The 21,765-nt window shown below is 34.8% G+C and overlaps 3 protein-coding genes and 2 long non-coding RNA genes across 32 annotated transcripts; 3 read left to right on the top strand and 2 right to left on the bottom strand.

Moving 5' to 3' along the window:
• Nucleotides 1-19: 19 nt before the first annotated feature.
• On the top strand, nt 20-3,801 carry lds (transcription termination factor lodestar). Of its 2 annotated transcripts, XM_065302031.1 has the most exons (9): nt 20-176; nt 230-283; nt 344-1,038; nt 1,098-1,304; nt 1,383-2,619; nt 2,675-3,042; nt 3,101-3,310; nt 3,372-3,686; nt 3,756-3,801. In XM_065302031.1, the coding sequence occupies exons 1-8, from the start codon at nt 161-163 to the stop codon at nt 3,672-3,674; spliced, it is 3,090 nt and encodes a 1,029-aa protein (XP_065158103.1). In that variant the 5' UTR covers nt 20-160; the 3' UTR covers nt 3,675-3,686; nt 3,756-3,801. The 2 variants fall into 2 exon arrangements, with proteins under 2 accessions (XP_065158103.1, XP_065158102.1); XM_065302030.1 differs by having other exon boundaries at nt 3,372-3,801.
• A 4,217-nt stretch (nt 3,802-8,018) lies between these two features.
• LOC135791605 (uncharacterized) lies at nt 8,019-8,941 on the bottom strand. Its single transcript, XR_010548087.1, has 6 exons — nt 8,907-8,941; nt 8,743-8,794; nt 8,579-8,630; nt 8,415-8,466; nt 8,250-8,301; nt 8,019-8,137 (listed from the first exon to the last, which is right to left on the bottom strand). It is a non-coding gene; the product is annotated as an uncharacterized lncRNA (long non-coding RNA).
• On the bottom strand, nt 8,941-21,422 carry LOC135791602 (uncharacterized). 27 transcript variants are annotated; one of them, XR_010548084.1, is made up of 20 exons: nt 13,320-13,738; nt 13,162-13,198; nt 12,630-12,681; nt 12,466-12,517; nt 12,253-12,353; nt 12,005-12,169; nt 11,044-11,093; nt 10,880-10,931; nt 10,716-10,767; nt 10,552-10,603; nt 10,389-10,440; nt 10,225-10,276; nt 10,061-10,112; nt 9,896-9,947; nt 9,731-9,782; nt 9,566-9,617; nt 9,401-9,452; nt 9,236-9,287; nt 9,071-9,122; nt 8,941-8,957 (listed from the first exon to the last, which is right to left on the bottom strand). It is a non-coding gene; the product is annotated as an uncharacterized lncRNA (long non-coding RNA). The 27 variants fall into 27 exon arrangements; XR_010548059.1 differs by lacking the exon at nt 13,320-13,738 and adding exons at nt 17,129-17,169; nt 21,289-21,422 and having other exon boundaries at nt 12,005-12,517; XR_010548060.1 differs by adding an exon at nt 16,594-16,729 and having other exon boundaries at nt 12,005-12,517; nt 13,320-13,394.
• ND-42 (NADH dehydrogenase (ubiquinone) subunit ND-42) lies at nt 17,495-19,124 on the top strand. Its single transcript, XM_065302039.1, has 5 exons — nt 17,495-17,787; nt 17,843-18,093; nt 18,168-18,509; nt 18,567-18,846; nt 18,911-19,124. The coding sequence occupies exons 1-5, from the start codon at nt 17,566-17,568 to the stop codon at nt 19,037-19,039; spliced, it is 1,224 nt and encodes a 407-aa protein (XP_065158111.1). The 5' UTR covers nt 17,495-17,565; the 3' UTR covers nt 19,040-19,124.
• On the top strand, nt 19,254-21,681 carry LOC135791591 (uncharacterized). Its single transcript, XM_065302032.1, has 5 exons — nt 19,254-19,503; nt 19,563-19,837; nt 19,909-20,852; nt 20,917-21,229; nt 21,303-21,681. The coding sequence occupies exons 1-5, from the start codon at nt 19,404-19,406 to the stop codon at nt 21,648-21,650; spliced, it is 1,980 nt and encodes a 659-aa protein (XP_065158104.1). The 5' UTR covers nt 19,254-19,403; the 3' UTR covers nt 21,651-21,681.
• Nucleotides 21,682-21,765: the final 84 nt, after the last annotated feature.

Below are 21,765 nucleotides of genomic sequence, written 5' to 3'. Positions count from 1 at the left end.
GGCGTTTTGAATCTAATCGTAGCGTGCACAATTATTTTTGAATTTCTAACCTGAATATCGGTTGAACTGGCGCCAACTGACAACAGGACACATTTTTAACGTTTTTAATTCGTCACGTGTGGATTTTTTAAGATTTTTACTGCTTAAACCTTAGAAAAGTATGGATTCATATAGAGGTATGAAATTGATATTATTTAATCTATCGTACATTACTACTCCACATTTTTAGACACTACAATCATCTCAGATGATGAAGAATCTAGTGTTGAAGATCCAAGTGAAGGTATTTAAAAAGTTAAAATTTATCATTTAGAAGTTGACAACAGCTTCACATTTGTTTTAGATGATTCAGATTCAGAAGTTGTCGGTGCTACAAACAAGTTTAGAAGGATAAAGCGGATTATATCATCAGACTCTGAAAGTGATGAAGATAAAGAAAATGTAAACTTAAACTCAGAAATTAATAAAAAAGATGATGCTAAAAATACATCACAAGCAGCTAAGGTTGAAAAGTCATTCAGGGGTAAAACAAGTTTAAGTAGAAATTCTACTCTTTCTAAACCTAATTTAATAACAGAAGAAACTGAAGAAAATGAAGAAGAAACAGAAGAAAATGAAGAAGAATCAGAAGAAAATGAAGAAGAAACAGAAGAAAATGATGAAGATGCAGGAGAAGCTCATACAGATGATAACAATGAATTTAAAGACTTTTTGATTAATGACAAATTCAACTCCACTACTTTTGTTGATGAGTTTCAATTGAAAAGTTTTCCAGTAACTCCTGCTCCTCCTTTGCCAGAGGAGGAAGAGGAACTCATGCAGTCAATTTATGAACAAGCTACTTTGATAGAACCTTCTGTGACTACTAATTCACGTCGATCAAGTAGGATTTCAGGCACATTGTCAAATGTAAAAACTGAATGTAGTGAGGAAATAATTAATTCCACTGTTGAATCAGTAAAAGTAATAGAGGATTCTGTAGAAGAGATCATTATTAGTGATTCTGATTCTGAGGCAGTTTCACCACAGAAAAATTTAGTAAGTGCACTGTTAATTAATTTATACATTTGATGTTTTAATTGATTTTGTTTCTGCAGATGTTTAAAAATATGACTCCAAAAATTAATACAACTATTCGGCAAATGACTCTGCCGCAAATGTTGAAAAAGGAACCATCATTGGAAAACTCAGCAACGATAGATTCGCCGGACAGCAGTCCTGTCAAGAAACAGGTTTCTAGGATGGAGTATGTACAACTGAAGCAAAACCTTGAAGCGCTTAATCTTGATAAGCGCAAGTTAGAAGTAAGCATCTTTTAACTATTTTTCATTACATCTGGTTATGTTATAGTTTATAACCTTGGTTATGTTTACGTTTACTAGATGGCTTTGCGAACTATTCAACTAGATAAGTTACCGGACAGTGGCCGCGCATTGCTAAACAAACAAAACGAGTTTGAATTGAAGATTAAAGCAGCACAAGATCAACTGTCGCAAGTGGAAATAAAGGACGAGCCGCCACCACCATTAACATGGGGTGGTATCGAGGCTGGAACAACTCAAGTACAACCGCGCACGTTTGGCAAACAAGCTATGCAAACATATAACACTGAAAAATCGCTCACTCTCGATCGTTTACAAAATTTACATGGTTCATTGAAAACCTGCCCGACGCCTGAAACTTTGGCGGACGATCCCAAGGGACTGAAAGTAGAATTAATGCTGCATCAGAAGCATGCACTGGCATGGTTACTCTGGCGGGAACAACAGAAACCCGCTGGCGGCATTCTCGCTGACGATATGGGTCTTGGTAAAACTTTAACTATGCTTTCCCTGGCAGTAGCTCATAATGAGCTGAATAAAACAAAGGAGGAGTCTGAGTCAGAGGACGAGAATGAAACTGAAGAGGAGCAAAGGCAGTTTAAATACAATGGAGGAACTTTAATTGTTTGCCCTGCCAGTTTGTTAGGTCAATGGGTAAATGAAATCAGCGATAAGTTTGAATCTGGAACGCTTTCAGTAGAAACATATCATGGGGCTAAACGAGAAACAAAAGCGAAACGTTTGTCTAGGTATGATGTGGTTGTTACAACGTATGCGATTTGTCAGTATGAAGGCGGGTCGGATACGCCGCTTTATCGCGTAAAATGGGAGCGCATTATTCTCGACGAGGCTCACCAGATTCGTAATCATAAAAGTAAGACTTCCCTCGCCGTATTTCGTCTCGGTGCTAAACGCCGTTGGGCGTTGACAGGCACACCTGTACACAATAGGGAGATGGATTTATTTGCATTATTGAAGTTTCTGCGCTGTTCACCGTTTGATGATGTGGCCATTTTCAAGCGTTGGATTTCGACAAAGAGTGGCGGTGGTCATCAAAGGTTGCACACTGTATTATCGTCCATGTTGTTGCGTAGGACCAAGGAACAATTGAAAGAAATGGAGCAATTAACGTGTCTGCCGGAAAGAGAATGGCAATTGGTCGAAATTACTATGGACAAGGATGAGTTGGAAGTGTATCAGAAAATTCTTCTATTTTCCAAAACACTGTTCGCGCAATTTTTACATCAACGCGCTGAAAAGAACGCCGACGGAATGGATTTTAATACACCCAAACTTAGTAAGCATTAATTACAGGTAAATAGCTTTTTATTCAATTAATTGGTTATTTGTAGACGACCCTAGCAATGAATATTACAAAATGCATAAGAAGTTGGTTATGATGAACAAGCTACCAGAGGTAAAGCAATCCGATATTTTGGTCTTACTGCTGCGTTTGCGGCAGATTTGCTGCCATCCGTCCTTGATCACCGCCATGTTGGACACTGTGAGTGATTTAGGTGATGTTGAGGGGGATGCAGATATGTCCATGGACTTGCTCGATCAGCTAAACAAGTTGAATATTGAAGATCACGATGAAGGTGCACCTGAGAATGCATTGGATACAGGCGGAGCCAATGCTGGAATTGGATTGGCTGAGGCTTCACGTAATTTGCTGAATCCTTCAAATCCTGTATTTGACAAAGGACGCCAAAGCGCAAAAGTACATTTTAGAAATGATTACATATCATGCACTTCTGATATAACTTTTAAATTTACAGGTTCGCGAGGTAATTAAGGTCATACAAGAAAAGATCATTCCTGTGGACGATAAGGCAATTATCGTTTCGCAGTGGACCTCGTTGCTCCATCTAATGACACCACATCTTGATGCAATGGATATCAAATACTGTCATCTGGACGGCACCATTCCAGTAAAATCTCGCAGTGAAATTGTAAACAATTTTAACAACCCGAAATCAGGCGTACGGGTAATAAATGAATAATGCTTATTGAGTATGAATATCGTGACTATGCTAATGTTGTTATTAGATAATGTTATTGTCTTTGACGGCTGGAGGAGTCGGTCTTAACTTGGTTGGTGCGAACCATCTCTTTTTCTTGGACTTGCATTGGAATCCACAGTTAGAGATGCAGGCGCAGGATCGAATTTACCGTGTGGGTCAGCGCAAGAAAGTTTTTGTCTACAAATTTATGACAGTGGAAACTATCGAACAGAGAATAAAATGTCTGCAGGATAAGAAGAAGGAAATGGCAGAGGCTATGCTGAAGGGTGCCAAGATGCAGCATTCGAAACTATCAATGGATGACCTGAAGATGTTGTTTAACATGTGATCCATAAGAAATGTATAAGTGAAAGTTTTTATAATATAAATAGTTTAAGATATCCGTGATTTGATAATTTTATAATTTAAGGTGTTTTATATGTACAATTTGAAAATACAGCCAGTTTGGAAGTGTAGATGTGAAACTTCTTCAGCTTAAAATGCACAACCCCTTTGGTTGTTATGGTTTTTGTTGGTGTTAATTGTAAGTAATTTTTATCAGTTTTAATTTTTAAACCAAATTTTCAAAGATTAAAGAATGGTGAATGTTTTGAACTTAAATTTTCAGATCTTATCTCTGGTAAGTTACCTGCACATCGCAGGCGCGCATGCCCCTAATCTAGTGTTAAATCTAGTGCTATTATAAATCAAAGCAAGTTGCGCATGCCTTTAGTCGACTTTAGTGGGTTGTTGTTGTGGGTTGTCGCCGCGCATCTGTATGCGACGTGTTACAGCGTCGCAATTTTTGTTCGTGAACCAGCGGTTGCTAGTAATTAGCGAAAAACGGGTACTGTGCTGTGCTAATAAGTCAACTCTCGCCTACAACGTTCTCACAAAGTTGGATAGGAGTTGCAAGGTACGCATCGCGATTAGTAAAAAACTCAAAAATTACCAAGCATGTTCTCTTTCCGACTATGATGTGCTGTGGCTGATACGATGGTAAGTTTAATATTAAATTATTCGTATTATAAAAATATTCGCCTAAAATTATGTATCAGGAAAGTCGTTTCCGAAACTATTACGGAAAATTGCATTTTTATGTTTGGAGGACTAATTTTTGATGGTTTTAGGAATTTTGCACCTGAGTCTGACGTCGTAGAAGGACCATTTTTACATCAAATTGTAAATATTAAATATTTTTATCATCTTCCTAAATAACTTTTTTGAATGTCTCACAAATTGACCCCCAAAATTGCATTTTTATATATGAAGGACTAATTTTTGATGGTTTTAGGAATTTTGCACCTGAGTCTGACGTCGTAAAAGGACCATTCTTGCATCAGATTGTAAGTATTAAATATTTTTATCATCTTCCTAAATAACTTTTTTGATTATCTCACAAATTGACCCCCAAATTTGCGTTTTTATGTTTGAAGGACTAATTTTTGATGGTTTTAGGGATTTTGCTCCTGAGTCTGAATTCGTAGAGAGACCTTTCTTGCATCAGGTTGTAAGTATTAAATTTCTTTATCACTTGCTTAAATAACTTTTGTGATTATGTCACAAATTGACCCCCAAAATTGTATTTATATGTTCGCAGGACTAATTTTGGCTAGTTTTAGGGATTTTGTACCTGAGTCTGACATCGTAGAAGGACCATTCTTGCATTAGATTGTAAGTATTAAATTTCTTTGTAATTTCCCTTAATAACTTTTGTGATTATCTCACAAATTGATCCCCAAAATTGAATTTTTCTGTTCGATGGACTAATTTTTGCTTGTTTTAGGGATTTTGCACCTGAGTCTGACATCGTAGAAGGACCATTCTTGCATCAGATTGTTAATATTTAATTTCTTTATTATTATCTTAAATAACTTTTGTGATTATTACACAAATGTACTTCCAAAATTTATACTCGTGTGTTTTCTTTAATAAATAATATTTTTAAAGTATTTCTGATTTTAATTTGTTCTGTTATTTCAACCCGATCACATATTAAACCATCCCTTAAACCATTTATTTTAAAAAGTGCATGCTAGCGCCATCTGTTTATTGGAAACCAAAACTACTTAAAGTTTTGAGCTTCGGCCCGTCGCCACTAGAGGCAGCACATTACTAGTTGCCGCGAAAACTTTATCAGCCTCCTCAACTTTCTGCTCTCCGAATATTCAATCATTATTTTGTCGACTCTGTCGACGCAAAATGACACAAAATTTGGACTCAAACAGTCGAGAAACTCAGGTTTTGGTATTCGGATCGCAGAAAGTATGAGGAGGTAAATAAAGGAGGCGGTAACTAGTAATGCCGGGCAAAATTAATGTTTAAAAATATTTTTTTCAGCAATTGCAGCTTCTGTATAATTGGAATTTTTAAATTCTGTTCTCGGATTCTGTTAGCTAAAATTCTATATCGACTATTTAAGTAATTATTTTCTTAACATTGACCGTTTAGGCCTTATTTGCTAGTTTAATTAAAAAATTGTTTTTTTACATGCCAATAGGGCCTTAATCTATTAGTGTGTTACTGGTTTCCGATTCCGAATTTAATCTACTTTCAGAATCTGAAAACAGAATTTAAAAATTGCAATTATTACAGAAGCTGTATTTGGTGAAAAAAGATTTCGTCATAAAAAAGGCAAAACATTTTTCTTTTTTATGTCGAATGTTGTTTTCATTAAAATTGCAAATAGGGCCTAAACGGTTAGTACTAACAAGAAAAGTTACTAAAATAATCGATGTAGAATTAAAGTATGAATCATAATCCGAAAACAGAATTTCAAAATTCCAACTTTTAATTTTCGACATAAAAAAGAGAAATCTTTTGCCATTTTTTTAATAAAATCTTTTCTTTAAAAATTTTTTGTGCCACTTTTATCATTTTTCAATAAGGATGCCATCCTGTTGAGAATTTTTCAAGGATCACGATTATGTATTTCATTTTCTTCTAGCCCGTTTAGTTGTCGAGATAATTACGATTTAATCTTCTAATTAGGAAGGTTAAAAATTAAAAATTCGAATTTTTAAATTCTGTTTTCGGTTTCTGATTGATAATCTAATTCTACATCGATTATTTAAGTAACTTTTTTTGCTAACGTTAACCGTTTAGGCCCTATTTGCAATTTTAATGAAACATGTGCATGCCGTCGGAATAGTCTAATTTATGAAGATTAAAATAGTAATTATCTCGACAACTAAGAGGGCTAGATAAGAAAGAACTTCATATTCTTGATCCTTGAAAAATTCTGAACAAGATGACATCCTTATTGAAAAATATGAAAAATGGCACAAAAAATTTTTAAGAAAAAGATTTTATTAAAAAAATGGCAAAAGATTTCTTTTTTTTATGTCGACGATAAAAATGACTCGAGCGAGTTCGTCCCTACTCTTCGACCGAAAACATATGACAAGCATTTGACAGGTTGTGTCTTCGGTCGAAAATTTAAACTTGTTGACTATAATGCCGATGTTTGCAGGGCATTTTATGGCACTTGTGGAGGGTTTGAAGGGTCAGACAAGTATGTACATTATAAAGGGTCTCTTTAGGTATCAAAAGACGATGAGATAGCCAAGATAACTCTGTTGGAACCGGAAATACGGTGTGTTTTCTAACGCAACTTTTCGAACTGTAATGAAAGTAACAAGTTTTGAAGGGTTGTCGAGATAGCCTAATTTATGAAGATTAAATGGTAATTATCTCGACAACCAAAAGGGCTAGAAAAAAAAGAACTACATATTCTTGATCCTTGAAAAATTCTAGACAAGATGGCACCCTTATTGAAAAACTGCAAAAGTGGCACAAAAAATTTTTAAAGAAAAGATTTTGTTATAAAAAAGGCAAAAGATTTCTCTTTTTTATGTTGAAAATTAAAAGTTGGAATTTTTAAATTCAGTTTTCGGATTATGATTGATAATTTAATTCTACATCGATTATTTTAGTAACTTTTTTTTGCTTATGCCACCCGTTTAGGCCTTATTTGCAATTTTAATGAAAACAACATTCGACATAAAAAAGAAAAATGTTTTTTTTATGACGAAATCTTTTTTCAGCAAATGCAGGTTCTGTAATAATTGAAATTTTTAAATTCTGTTTTCGGATTCTGAAAGTAGATTAAATTCTAAATCGAAAACCAGTAATACACTTATAGATTAAGGCCCTACTGGCATGTAAAAAACCATTTTTTAATAAAAATTGCAAATAGGGCCTAAACGTCGATGTTAAGAAAATAATTACATAAATAGTCGATATAGAATTTTAGTTTACAGAATCCGAAAACAGAATTTAAAAATTCCACTTATACAGAAGCTGCACTTGCTGATAAATGAATTTTAAACATTAATTTTACCCGCCATTAGTTACCGCCAGAACTATATCAGCCTTCTTACACTTTCTGCGATCCGAATACCAAAACCTGAGTTTCGACTGTTTCGAGTCCAAATTTTGTGTGATTTGCCTCGCAGAGTCGACAAAATAAAGATTGAATATTAGGAACGCAGAAAGTTGAGGAGGCTGATAAAGTTTTGGCGGTGACTAGTAATGTGCTGCCTCTGGTGGTGACGGGTCGAAGCTCAAAACTTTCAGTAGTTTTAGTTTCCAATAAACAGATGGCGCTAGCATACACTTTTCAAAATAAATGGTTCAAGGATCGTTCAATATGTGATCAGGTTGAAATAACAGAATTAATTAAAATCAGAAATACTTAAAAATATTATTTATTAAAGAAAACACACAAGCAGAAAATGAAAAAGAAATTAAATATTAACAATATGATGCAAGAATGGTCCATCTACGATGTCAGGCTCAGGTGCAAAATCCCTAAAACAAGCAAAAATTAGTCTTTCGAACATAAAAATGCAATTTTCAGGGTTAATTTGGGAGATAATCACAAAAGTTAGTTAGGAAAATGATAAAGAAATTAATTACTTACAATCTGATACTAGAATGGTGCTTCTACGACGTCAGACTCAGGTGCAAAATCCCTAAAACCATAAAAAAATTAGTCCATCGAACATAAAAATGCAATTTTGGGGGTCAATTTGTGAGACTATCACAAATGTTATTTAGGAAAATGATAAAGAAATTTAATACTTACAATCTGATGCAAGAATAGTCCTTCTAAGATGTCAGACTCAGGTGCAAAATCCCTAAAACCATCAAAAATTAGTCATTCGAACATAATAATGCAATTTTAAGGGTAAATTTGTGAGATATTCACAAAAGTTATTTAGGAAGATGATAAAAATATTTAATACTTACAATCTGATGCAAGAATGGTCCTTTTACGACGTCAGACTCAGGTGCAAAATTCCTAAAACCATCAAAAATTAGTCCTTCATATATAAAAATGCAATTTTGGGGGTCAATTTGTGAGACTATCACAAATGTTATTTAGGAAAATGATAAAGAAATTAAATACTTACAATCTGATGCAAGAATGGTCCTTCTACGATGTCAGACTCAGGTGCAAAATCCCTAAAACAAGCAAAAATTAGTCTTTTGAACATAAAAATGCAATTTTAAGGGTTAGTTTGTGAGATAATCACAAAAGTTGTTAAGGAAAATGATAAAGAAATTAATTACTTACAATCAGATGCTAGAATGGTCCTTCTACGATGTCAGTTCGCCTGCTATACGCCTAAAACAAACAAAAATTAGCACGTCGAAGCACAAAAATGACATTTTTGCAGGTTTGCCGTGTGATAATCACAAAAATTATTTATGAAAATGATCAACAAATTCATTACTCACATTCTGATGAAAGAATCGTTGTCCTAGGGCAATTTGTTCGCCTGTTAGACACCTAAAACAAACAAAAATTAGCATATCGAAGCACAAAAATGACATTTCTGCAGGTTTCCCGTGTGATAATCACACAAATTATTTATGAAAATGATAAACAAATTCATTACTCACATTCTGATGAAAGAATCGTTGTCCTAGGACAATTTGTTCGCCTGCTAGACACCTAAAACAAACAAAAATTAGCATATCGAAGCACAAAAATGACATTTTTGCAGGTTTCCCGTGTGATAATCACACAAATTATTTATGAAAATGATAAACAAATTCATTACTCACATTCTGATGAAAGAATCGTTGTCCTAGGGCAATTTGTTCGCCTGCTAGACACCTAAAACAAACAAAAATTAGCATATCGAAGCACAAAAATGACATTTTTGCAGGTTTCCCGTGTGATAATCACACAAATTATTTATGAAAATGATAAACAAATTCATTACTCACATTCTGATGAAAGAATCGTTGTCCTAGGGCAATTTGTTCGCCTGCTAGACACCTAAAACAAACAAAAATTAGCATATCGAAGCACAAAAATGACATTTTTGCAGGTTTCCCGTGTGATAATCACACAAATTATTTATGAAAATGATAAACAAATTCATTACTCACATTCTGATGAAAGAATCGTTGTCCTAGGACAATTTGTTCGCCTGCTAGATACCTAAAACAAACAAAAATTAGCATATCGAAGCACAAAAATGACATTTTTGCAGGTTTCCCGTGTGATAATCACACAAATTATTTATGAAAATGATAAAGAAATTTAATACTTACAATCTTATACAAGAAAGGTGGTTCTACGATGTAAGACTCAGGTGCAAAATCCCTAAAACAAGCAAAAATTAGTCTTTCGAACATAAAAATGCAATTTTGAAGAGTTAATTTGTGAGATAATCACAAAAGTTATTTAGGAAAATGATAAAGAAATTAAATACTTACAATCTGATGCAAGAATGGTCCTTCTACGATGTCAGACTCAGGTGCAAAATCCCTAAAACAAGCAAAAATTAGTCCTTCGAACATAAAAATGCACTTTTGGGGGACAATTTGTGAGATAATCACAAAAGTTATTTAGGAAAATGATAAAGAAATTAATTACTTACAATCTGATACTAGAATGGTCCTTCTACGATGTCAGACTCAGGTGCAAAATCCCTAAAACAAGCAAAAATTAGTCTTTCGAACATAAAAATGCAATTTTAAGGGTTAATTTGTGAGATAATCACAAAAGTTATTTAGGAAAATGATAAAGAAATTAAATACTTACAATCTGATGCAAGAATGGTCCTTCTACGATGTCAGACTCAGGTGCAAAATCCCTAAAACAAGCAAAAATTAGTCCTTCGAACATAAAAATGCACTTTTGGGGACAATTTGTGAGATAATCACAAAAGTTATTTAGGAAAATGATAAAGGAATTAATTACTTACAATCTGATACAAGAATGGTCCTTCTACGATGTCAGACTCAGGTGCAAAATCCCTAAAACAAGCAAAAATTAGTCTTTCGAACATAAAAATGCAATTTTAAGGGTTAATTTGTGAGATAATCACAAAAGTTATTTAGGAAAATGATAAAGAAATTAAATACTTACAATCTGATGCAAGAATGGTCCTTCTACGATGTCAGACTCAGGTGCAAAATCCCTAAAACAAGCAAAAATTAGTCTTTCGAACATAAAAATGCAATTTTCAGGGTTAATTTGTGAGATAATCACAAAAGTAATTTAGGAAAATGATAAAAAAATTAAATACTTACAATCTGATACAAGAATGGTGCTTCTACGACGTCAGACTCAGGTGCAAAATCCCTAAAACAAGCAAAAATTAGTCTTCCGAACATAAAAATGCAATTTGAAGGGTTAATTTGTGAGATAATCACAAAAGTTATTTAGGAAAATGATAAAGAAATTAAATACTTACAATCTGATGCAAGAATGGTGCTTCTACGATGTCAGACTCAGGTGCAAAATCTGAAAGATTTATACACCCAGTTTAATTTCAAGGTTCTTGATTTAAAAAAGTTTTTTACTAGATTTGACCTTGGAATTAAACTGGGTGTATAAATCATTCATTGGAAACAAAATTATAATTTTATTATAACAACTAAATATTTGACTAGAATGTGTGCTAACTCATGATTATAAACGTTTTATGTTATTTTTGATAAATATAAATAAAGATTATAGTTGTTTTAATAATTTTGCAACAATATTGAATATATGTAGTGCCTGGTGTAAAATCGAGGTGTATGTTGGGTTGCCTACATTGTAACTGCAAATACTTAATTTTCCACTCCTCCAGGTTTTTGATTTAAAAAACTTTTTTACTAGATTTGACCTTGGAATTAAACTGGGTGTATAAATCAGTCATTGGGAACAAAATTATAATTTTATCATAACAAGTAAATATTTGACTAGAATTTGTGCTAACTCATGATTTTAAACGTTTTATGTTATTTTTGATAAATATAAATAAAGATTATAGTTGTTTTAATAATTTTGCAACAATATTGAATATATGTAATACCAGGTATAAAGAGCTGTATGTTGGGTTGCCTATATCATAACAGCAAATTCTTAATTTCTCACTCCTCCCTTAACCGAAGCATTTTAATGGCTGCCGCGTCGTCTCAGGCTTGTATCGAATACCTTATAAATTCTAACTAAAAACTACCTGAAATCAACGATGGCCCAACGCTTCCCTGGGCCAGGCATATTTGCATTCAAATGCAAGAAAGCTGAGCAATTATTCAACCTTCTACAGCATAATATCCAAGTGAGAAACATGAGTGAAGAAGGTCTGGATGTGAATAGTTTGCTAAACATGCAACAAAGCAATCAGAACCAAAGAGAAGTCCAAAGAAGAAGCGCTGTCAACTCACCAGAAGGATATTTGAATCCTGTGAGTAATGGAACTGTAAGTCGGCCGCCATTGAGTCGCCCAGGGAGTATAACCAGCAATGGCCCAACAACTCCACCACCTAACGCTACAAATCCACAAATTCCACATCCGGAAACCAACAATAACAAAAGCAGCAGTGGGAATTCTGTAACAGTAAGGCAAAACTCATCTGAACATGCTTATCTCAACTCTGAAGTCATTAACAATACAGAGGTAGGTCATCAGTACATTAATCTACCAAATGGTGAACCTCACACGAATAGAAACGTTTATATGAATATTGATACCAGAATGGTCCTTCTACGATGTCAGACTCAGGTGCAAAATCCCTAAAACCATCAAAAATTAGTCCTTCGAACATAAAAATGCACTTTTCGGGATCAATTTGTACGATAATCACAAAAGTTAATTTAGAAAATGATAAAAGAATTAATTACTTACAATCTGATACTAGAATGGTCCTTCTACGATGTCAGACTCAGGTGCAAAATCCCTAAAACAAGCAAAAATTAGTCCTTCAAACATAAAAATGCAATTTTGGGGGTCAATTTGTACGATAATCATAAAAGTTATTTAAAAAAATGATAAAGGAATTAATTACTTACAATCTGATACCAAAATGGTCCTTCTACGATGTTAGACTCAGGTGCAAAATCCCTAAAACCATCAAAAATTAGTCCTTCGAACATAAAAATGCACTTTTGGGATCAATTTGTACGATAATCACAAAAGTTATTAAATGAAAAACCTTTCAGTGAGATGAAACTAAGGACAATTCTTTCCTTAGCAAATGGTTTATATGGAGCTCTCCTATTTTCCCAATTTAAATACCGTATGTTATGAAGAATTTTCCGAAGATTTAGAATCTTAAATCCAAAATAATTGGAATTGACAAAACCTAGACAAAAAAAGAATAGGGATGGTTAGGGCGGAATTCCGCTGTATTGCATCTTCAAGTACAACCCTTGCGCTTTTGTAAGCGAAGGAAAAACTAAACAATTTTGAGATCAGCGGGTACGCGACTATCTTATGTATTTGCAACATACGGAAGAACGCGATAAATCAAAACAACGTAAATACAAAGTAATGGAGGACGCAGAAATTAAAACGATAAATATAATTAAATTATAAACTTACCAATGCAAAACTCATGAACTCCAAGGCACAGCAAAAACTGTAAATAAAAAGAAAAAAACATAAGTTAAAACAAAAATATTTCATACGGTTGAGTAATATTATAATCACACAGCAGAGAAAAACAAACAATCTGTGCTGTTTGATTAAAAGTTACTTACACCAGCACGATGGGTCATCCTCATGATGAATATCAAATCAACATGGGGGCGATACACTTAACCGGCATTTATGGACTATATACGCGCAAACAGTAAATAACATTATTATAGTCGATTGATGAGCGAATATAATGCAAATTTAGAAAGTAAATGTCCGGACAAACAATACGAGTGGTGTAAAATACACGTGAACCAAACAGAGACCGGCACGAAACTGGCTGCAAACTGTGCAAGCAACAACGCGACAGTATCTGATAAGAAAGCAATAGATGCGCAAAGCCGACGGTGCGTCGATGGCACGCGTCATTGTGCGCGACTTGCAATAGACACGGTACCTGTGATAAGAACTAAACCAAAATTTGCTGCATGCGACAGCGCGACGAGAATCTTACGCGTAGCATCTCGCACGGCGAATGCAATAAGAAAGTTGTTTATGCACAAACGCTGATAATAGAGTTGTCTTCGAAACGAATACAATTATATTTTATGATTTTTAGTTCATGCTAGTACCATCTCTGATTAGAATCTACGATGCGACAGTTCACAGCAAAACTCTGAACCTTTGTAATAGATTGTAATACATGCGCAAAGCAGGCGACGCGACGATAGCACGCAACCTTGTGCACAAATTGCAATACACGCGGTACCTGCGAAATGAATTAAACTAAAATGTGCGACAGCGCAACGATAGACGAGAATATTACGCGTAGCATCTCGAAAATCGTGGAAATAAATTGCAAAATGGGCAAAAATTGAAAAATGTCACTTTTTAGTACTTTTAGTGGCGTTTTTTGACCTTATACTATAGGAAATATAATTATTTTATATTTCTATCTTATAGAGAATTTTCCAATCTTTCATAATCAGCAATTCGTTGGATGCTATCTCTTTTAGTTTAAGAGATATTAATTATCAAAAATCGTCGATAAAAAGTATCAAGCACCCCCCCTTGGCAATTTTTTCTTAAGAATTAAAATTTCATCTCTCATATTTCTGTTTTAACTATCCTATCTTATAGAGATTGGTCCGTAGATTAAGACGCTGCGATCAGATCTTAAATATCTCTTTTAGTTTACGAGATATTCGCGATTGAATAAAATGGGCAAAAATTGAAAAATGTCACTTTTTAGTACTTTTAGTGGCGTTTTTTTACCTTTTACTATAGGAAATATAATTATTTTATATTTCTATCTGATAGATAATTTTCCAATCTTTCATAATCAGCAATTCGTTGGATGCTATCTCTTTTAGTTTAAGAGATATTAATTATCAAAAATCGTCGATAAAAAGTATCAAGCACCCCCCCTTGACAATTTTTTCTTAAGAATTAAAATTTCATCTCTCAGATTTCCGTTTTAACTATCCTATCTTATAGAGAATAGTCCGTAGATTAAGACGCTGCGATCAGATCTTAAATATCTCTTTTAGTTTACGAGATATTCGCGATTGAATTAGGCAAAAATTGAAAAATGTCACTTTTAGTACTTTTAGTGGCGTTTTTGACCTTTTGCTATAAGAAATATAATTATTTTATATTTCTATCTGATAGAGAATTTTCCAATCTTTCATAATCAGCAATTCGTTGGATGCTATCTCTTTTAGTTTAAGAGGTATTAATTATCAAAAATCGTCGATAAAAAGTATCAAGCACCCACCCTTGACAATTTTTCTTAAGAATTATAATTTCATCTCTCAGATTCCCGTTTTAACTATCCTATCTTATAGAGAATAGTCCGTAGATTAAGACGCTGCGATCAGATCTTAAATATCTCTTTTAGTTTACGAGATATTCGCGATTGAATAAAATGGGCAAAAATTGAAAAATGTCACTTTTTAGTACTTTTAGTGGCGTTTTTTGACCTTTTACTATAAGAAATATAATTATTTTATATTTCTATCTGATAGGGATTTTCCAATCTTTCATAATCAGCAATTCGTTGGATGCTATCTCTTTTAGTTTAAGAGGTATTAATTATCAAAAATCGTCGATAAAAGTATCAAGCACCCCCTTGACAATTTTTCTTAAGAATTAAAATTTCATCTCTCAGATTTCGGTTTAACTATCCTATCTTATAGAGAATAGTCCGTAGATTAAGACGCTGCAATCAGATCTTAAATATCTCTTTTAGTTTACGAGATATTCGCGATTGAATAAAATAGGCAAAAATTGAAAAATGTCACTTTTAGTAGTTTTAGTGGCGTTTTTGACCTTTTGCTATAAGAAATATAATTATTTTATATTTCTATCTGATAGGGATTTTCCAATCTTTCATAATCAGCAATTCGTTGGATGCTATCTCTTTTAGTTTAAGAGATATTAATTATCAAAAATTGTCGATAAAAGTATCAAGCACCCCTTGGCAATTTTTCTTAAGAATGAAAATTTCATCTCTCAGATTTCCGTTTTAACTATCCTATCTTATAGAGAATAGTCCGTAGATTAAGACGCTGCGATCAGATCTTAAATATCTCTTTTAGTTTACGAGATATTCGCAATTCAATGGGCGAATGAGACTCAGTTATACATTCATCCACGTACGGTGCCCTGAACACGAGTCACTTCTACCACTGCCCTTGTACGGTGCCCTGAATACGAGTCACTTTTACCGCTGCTCACTTTTAAACTAAAATCGCAAGCGACAAACGCAACAAAGAATATGAAAATTTGGAAAATTTTCTACAAGGTAATAATTAAAAATAATTTTATTCCGTAAGATATATGCGATCAAAACTAAACAACACTATGCTACATGCAATATGACCAGATTGCAACGGAATACAAAAAACCTTGTTTATACACAAACGTTGATAAAGATCCCATCTATCTAAGAGTTATATAGTAAATAAAAACCAACAAATTTCCAAAATTCTCCTAAAAATGAAAATGAAAAACCATTCAGTGAGATAAAACAAGAATTCTCGACCTCTCCTATTTTCCCAATTTGAATACCTTATTTTATGAAGAATTTTCCGAAGATTTAGAAGAGTCGCGAGCCCCGAACACGAGTCACTTCTATCGCTGCCCTCTTTTAAACTGAAATCGTAAGCAACCAACGCAACGAAGAATATGAAAGTTTAGAAAATTCTCTACCAGGTAATAAGTAAAAATAAATTTATTCCGTGGGGTACTCGTATATGCGATCGAAACTAAACAAGAATATGCTACATGCGATATAAGCAGATTGCAACGCGATACAAAAAACCTTGTTTATACAGAAACGTTGATAAATATCCCATCCATCTATGAATTATACAGTAAATAAAAGTGACTTACACCAGCAGGATGTATATATATCAAATCAACATGGGGGCGATACACTTAACCGGCATTTATGGACTATATACGCGCAAACAGTAAATATCATAACTATAGTCGATGATCGAATATAATGCAAATTTGGAAAGTAAATGTTCGGACAAACAATACAAGTCGCGTAAAATACGTCCGGATTAACCAGAGACCGGTACGAAACTGGCTGCAAATTGTGCAAGCAAGAACGCGACAGTTTATGACAAGAAAGCAATAGATACGCACAGCCGGCGCTGCGTTGATGGCACGCGACCTTGTTCGCACCTTGCAATAGACACGGTACCTATGATAAGAACTAAACTAAAATGTGCTGCATGCGACAGTGCGACGAGAATCTTACGCGTAGCATCTCGCACGGCGAATTCGATAAGAAAGTTGTTTATACACAAACGCTGATAATAGATTTGTCTTCAAAACGAATGCAATTCTATATTATGCATTCTATTGTGAATTTGGCGCGCATATTTTAGTAATAAGATTAATTTAATTATAAACTTACCAGCGTATTACGGACATTACACCGGACATTAAAAATAAGGGCTGAAACAAAATATATATATGAGTCAAATCATTTCACACGACGATATCAAGTTTTGGTGGAAAAAGATATGTTGAGTGTTCAGAGATTAAGAGTTTTCTTTCTAATTGCGACCCTAAGTAAAAACTAACAAACGTTTTGCAAATATATCGCACGAGATTAATAATTAGCAAAGCACATTACCTGTGTATCATTGGAAACTAACAACAACGACCCTCTTTATCAACTCAACTCGAGTAAAGTCGACAGACATACACACGGCGCCATCTATTACCGTTATGCAACATTACGCTTAACACACATACCTACCACTGACAGATTATGTAAAAACAGCTGTAACCTGAAAATCTACGACCACAAATCGAAAATCAAATAATTGCCGTGTGCAATCAATTAAAATGGCCTCAACTATTCGCATTGGTTTTGGGCGAATTTTGTGCGTATCGCCGAGCACTGCCACCGTGCACCACATTGGCGCACGATGCATTTCTAGTAAAGCCACTATGGCCCTTAACAAGAGGGAACCCAAGCCAGCTCCTTGGGACTATAACAAAAAGTCCTACAATTTTCTCCATTCTTTGTATGACAAAACAACGAAACGATTTGATGAGAACACTAAGGTATTGTATTAGACTAGAATAGCTGATGTTAAAACTCTATTCTATTAATTAACAGGTGATTGTTGTGGAAGGACCTTGTGCAGCTGGTAAAAGTGCTCTAGCTAAACAATTGGCCACTGACCTCAACATGAGCTACTATCCTGAAGCCAATCAGGATATGGTTTACATCAATGACTATGGTTATGACACAAGAAAGTTGGATCCACAGATCCCTGAGGATTGCAGGTCTTTTGATATCAACAATTTTTTGATAAATCCCAGGCATCGTCTTACTGCTTGCTTCCAGATTCTTCAATATTCTGTCAAGTATGGTTCAATAGATTTTCATAAACACTATATTTTTATATAATTAAATCTCATATTCTTATATTTTTTTAAAGATATTCCCAGTATATTGATGCTCTGGCTCACCTCTTGAGCACTGGTCAAGGAGTGGTTCTCGACCGTTCACCATACTCAGACTTTGTCTTTGTTGAAGCAATGTACAAAGCTGGGTATATGTCGCGCGGTGCGCGCTCAGCATACTATGACATTCGTAAAAATTCAATCGTTGAATTGTTGAGACCACACCTGGTGGTCTACTTGGATGTACCTGTACCCAAAGTGATGGAAAACATCAAAAAGAGGGCGCTTCCCTACGAATGCAACTCACCGGCGTTGACAAAAGAGTATTTGCAGTCGATGGAAGACACCTACAAGCAACAGTATCTGAGTGAAATCAGGTTTGTTCTATTTTTCTGTACGTTTGCCAGATTTTCTAATAGTATTTTCCTATACAGCCGGGACGCAGAATTGTTGGTGTACGATTGGTCCAATGGCGGTGACACCGATGTCGTCATCGAGGATATCGAACAAATCGACTTCGACCGATTTGATGAACAGGACACGCAGATGCGGGATTGGCGTTTACGCCGCGAGGAAGAGTGGTCGATGGTGCGCAACCAATATGCAGACAAAAAGGAATACTTGATGTGCCACTTGAATGTGCCGAGATTTGATGTCCCCGAACTAGTCACGGAAGCTGATGATATACTGGCTTACAGGAATGTACTTGCAGAGGTAAGATAAGGCGTCTTTACTGGTTTGTGTGGTTTGTTTAAGAGCAATTGATATATTTTTACAGACTCCCGGAATGCGGTACCTTTCGGGATTCGATGCAGCTATGGGCGATGAGAATATTCTTTTCAAGAGTCCAAAACATCGTGAAACTCTGCCGAAACGCGAACGTCGAACTGATTTCTCGGGTATTTAATTCAACAAATTTTTGTTAAAGCAATTATCAATGTAAATTTTAAACCTGTATCTAAGTTAGTTCAATAAAAAAAAACAAATAATTATTTAGATTTGTTACATTCCTACTTTGGAAATAGTAATTCTTGCACCATATTTTGCATGATAAAAACCTGTTACGTTACGCTACAATACACGTTGTGGTATTGTTATTATTATAAATAAATATAAACAAATTCGGACATAGAATGCATTGACATATTATCATGTCAAATTCTACTTTCAAATCACGAAAATATTAGAGATGAACGGGAAGTAATCAAAATCTTGCAACAAAATTAAATTTCATTGAAATTTTATTTTTCAAATATTTGAAATAAATCAAAATGCCCGCCCCGGTACTTCAGGAAAACGTGTACGGTGCTGAGACATGGTACCGAGAGCTTGGCTACTACATTACCAGCAGAAAAGAACAATATGAAAGAGGTGCATTTTCGAAAATAATTGATAGTCAACATGTTGTTATTACCTTGTAATTCTTGCAGCGTGTAAATTTTTTGATACCGCCGTGGAAAAAGCCCCGAAAGACAAACGCGCTCTCCTAGGCAGATCAATTGCACGCGCTAAAGCAGTGCAATATGAGGGTGCTCTTGCCGACATCAACAGAGCATTGGAGATAAGTGAAGAATGTTTGGTATCTCAAGCTCAGAAAAGCTTATATACATATCTAAATTGCAACTTCGAAGATGCTCTGGTTGCTAATCTCACATGTCTCCCAAAGAGAAAGAAGCCAGATAACTTTTCCATGGGTGTTATGCATGTAAGATCTTTATTTCTTATCATAACCTTATATGTCGGCCATTTTTATGGTGTTATAATTTGTTAATATAGTGCCATGAAGCAATCGAAAATTGTATTGGTGCAAGAGCAGGACGTCCACTTCGCGATCACTTCAAAATCATTCGGAAATTAGCTTGGAAGAAAGCCAAGGAAGTGAATCAACCTTACGTGTACAAACCGCGCCGAAAGAAGAAGCGTAAGAAGAAGATAACTGAAGATGGCAAACACGACGCACTTGTTCCACTACACAAACGCAAACGACCCGGTGCGGTTCTATCCGATCCAAATTTGAAAATCTACGACTCTCTGTTCAGTCACCAGGAAGCCGCAGACGATATTCCACCGGGTCCACCTTTCCCATATCGTCCATTACAAGAATACACATCCAATATTGAAAATTATATGGCTGCTAAGTACCTGGAATCAATGTACCTAGATAAAATTTTCCTCAAAGACCTTAAAGATAACAGCGCAGTAGGAAATCCAAACGAAAGTAGCAGTAAGAAGATTTTACAGATTCTGAAACATGGATATAAAGCTTTATCGTACAAACAAGAACTGCTACGTGTGAGAAGACCTTTCTATTTTATCAAATTCCAAGAGATGACTTTATTGTCTCCAACTCTTCTTGCTAGACAAATGAAAGAAGACGCTAAAGTGCGCCTTAGAGTACAAGCGGATGCCAAAGCTTTACTTGCAAAGATAGAGTTGTACATAGAAAGAAAACAAACCAGAGTTGCCTTAGAAGCTGCAGAAAAATTAAAGGTGATGTGCGAAGTAAAGCACAAGAAATTCTTTCCAGATCGTGCGGAGTATCTTAAAAAGATTTACAAATTACTTGCAAGGGCGCATTTAGACTTAAAAAGACTAAATCCAAATGGTCTTGCAATTAATCAAGACAGAAGAATTTATAACATGCTAGGATATCCCATCGCGGCACAAGTATCCAAAGATTCTGTTTTGAAAGAATTCAAAGACGTATTTATTGACTGGAGGTACCAAATAATGAATTTCATTTGCCATTGGAAATTTAACTTGATGTAACTTATAACTTTTCAGAAAACAAATTGCTATTGCTGAAAAACGACTCCTCAAAGCAAGAGACGCTGAAGAACTGGCTTGGTTATACCATGATTTATCTAGATACCACGCAGAGATCAAACAATATGAATTAGGAAGAGTTTATGCACGAAAGTGTATTGCTGAAGCAAAAGAATGCGATGAAGTTAATTGGGTCATCAATGCAACTCTACTCATTGTGCGTATTAACATGCAACAGAGAAATAAAACTGATGCAAAGCAGGAGTTACAAGGAGCCATTCAAATTGCGTCAACTATGAATAATCCGACTTTATCTGAATATCTCAACCGGGTAAACATTACTTTAACCTATCAAACAACATAATGATTTTAAATTTTAAATTGTTTTACCTGGATTTGCACAGACGATGGAAATAGTTGAAGACTTCCACTTTGAAGATGCCAGCTCAAAGATACACGAGAAGCGCGAGAAACAAATCATCAGCGTGATGATGACCGCGGAACTAAAATCAGAGATCGGTCACATTTTCAGACTGATGTCGGTTATGCCAAGCTCACGACGCATGTCTGTTATGCCAGGTGTGCCATTCGCTAAATCAAAGAAATCGTCCAAAGGCAAATCATCTATCATGCCCGCCAGATCAAGAGATGAGGTCGGGACAGCTAAATCAATGATGACAGCGACTTCAACCAAACCGGCCGAACCCAACGGCGCCATGTTTCTGCAATTGATGCAATTCCATTTGGACTAATTTTTTAAAATAAATTGTGTTGTCTACTAAATCCATATTCTTATCAATCACACATTTTAAACGTCATGCATTCTTTAAATTGTTTTGTTATCGCTGTGCCTTCGATTCTCGCACA

This window comes from Atheta coriaria, unplaced genomic scaffold (assembly GCF_025399875.1).
Source record: "Atheta coriaria isolate IRGN ID8LTWV9N9 unplaced genomic scaffold, Caltech_Dcor_3.1 hic_scaffold_5_pilon, whole genome shotgun sequence".
In the NCBI taxonomy this organism is placed as follows: Eukaryota; Metazoa; Arthropoda; class Insecta; order Coleoptera; family Staphylinidae; genus Dalotia; species Dalotia coriaria.
This window is presented reverse-complemented; position numbering and strand designations above follow the sequence as displayed.

Excerpts from the sequence above, each read along its gene's own strand:
- ND-42 (XM_065302039.1), top strand. The coding sequence starts at position 17,566 with ATGGCCTCAACTATTCGCATTGGTTTTGGGCGAATTTTGTGCGTATCG. Across the intron at positions 17,788-17,842 it reads GATTTGATGAGAACACTAAG|GTGATTGTTGTGGAAGGACC; the intron begins GTATTGTATTAG and ends ATTAATTAACAG. Across the intron at positions 18,510-18,566 it reads CAGTATCTGAGTGAAATCAG|CCGGGACGCAGAATTGTTGG; the intron begins GTTTGTTCTATT and ends TTTCCTATACAG.
- lds (XM_065302031.1), top strand. Across the intron at positions 2,620-2,674 it reads TTTTAATACACCCAAACTTA|ACGACCCTAGCAATGAATAT; the intron begins GTAAGCATTAAT and ends GGTTATTTGTAG. Across the intron at positions 3,043-3,100 it reads AAGGACGCCAAAGCGCAAAA|GTTCGCGAGGTAATTAAGGT; the intron begins GTACATTTTAGA and ends TTAAATTTACAG.
- LOC135791591 (XM_065302032.1), top strand. The coding sequence starts at position 19,404 with ATGCCCGCCCCGGTACTTCAGGAAAACGTGTACGGTGCTGAGACATGG. Across the intron at positions 19,838-19,908 it reads TTTCCATGGGTGTTATGCAT|TGCCATGAAGCAATCGAAAA; the intron begins GTAAGATCTTTA and ends TTGTTAATATAG. Across the intron at positions 20,853-20,916 it reads GACGTATTTATTGACTGGAG|AAAACAAATTGCTATTGCTG; the intron begins GTACCAAATAAT and ends ATAACTTTTCAG.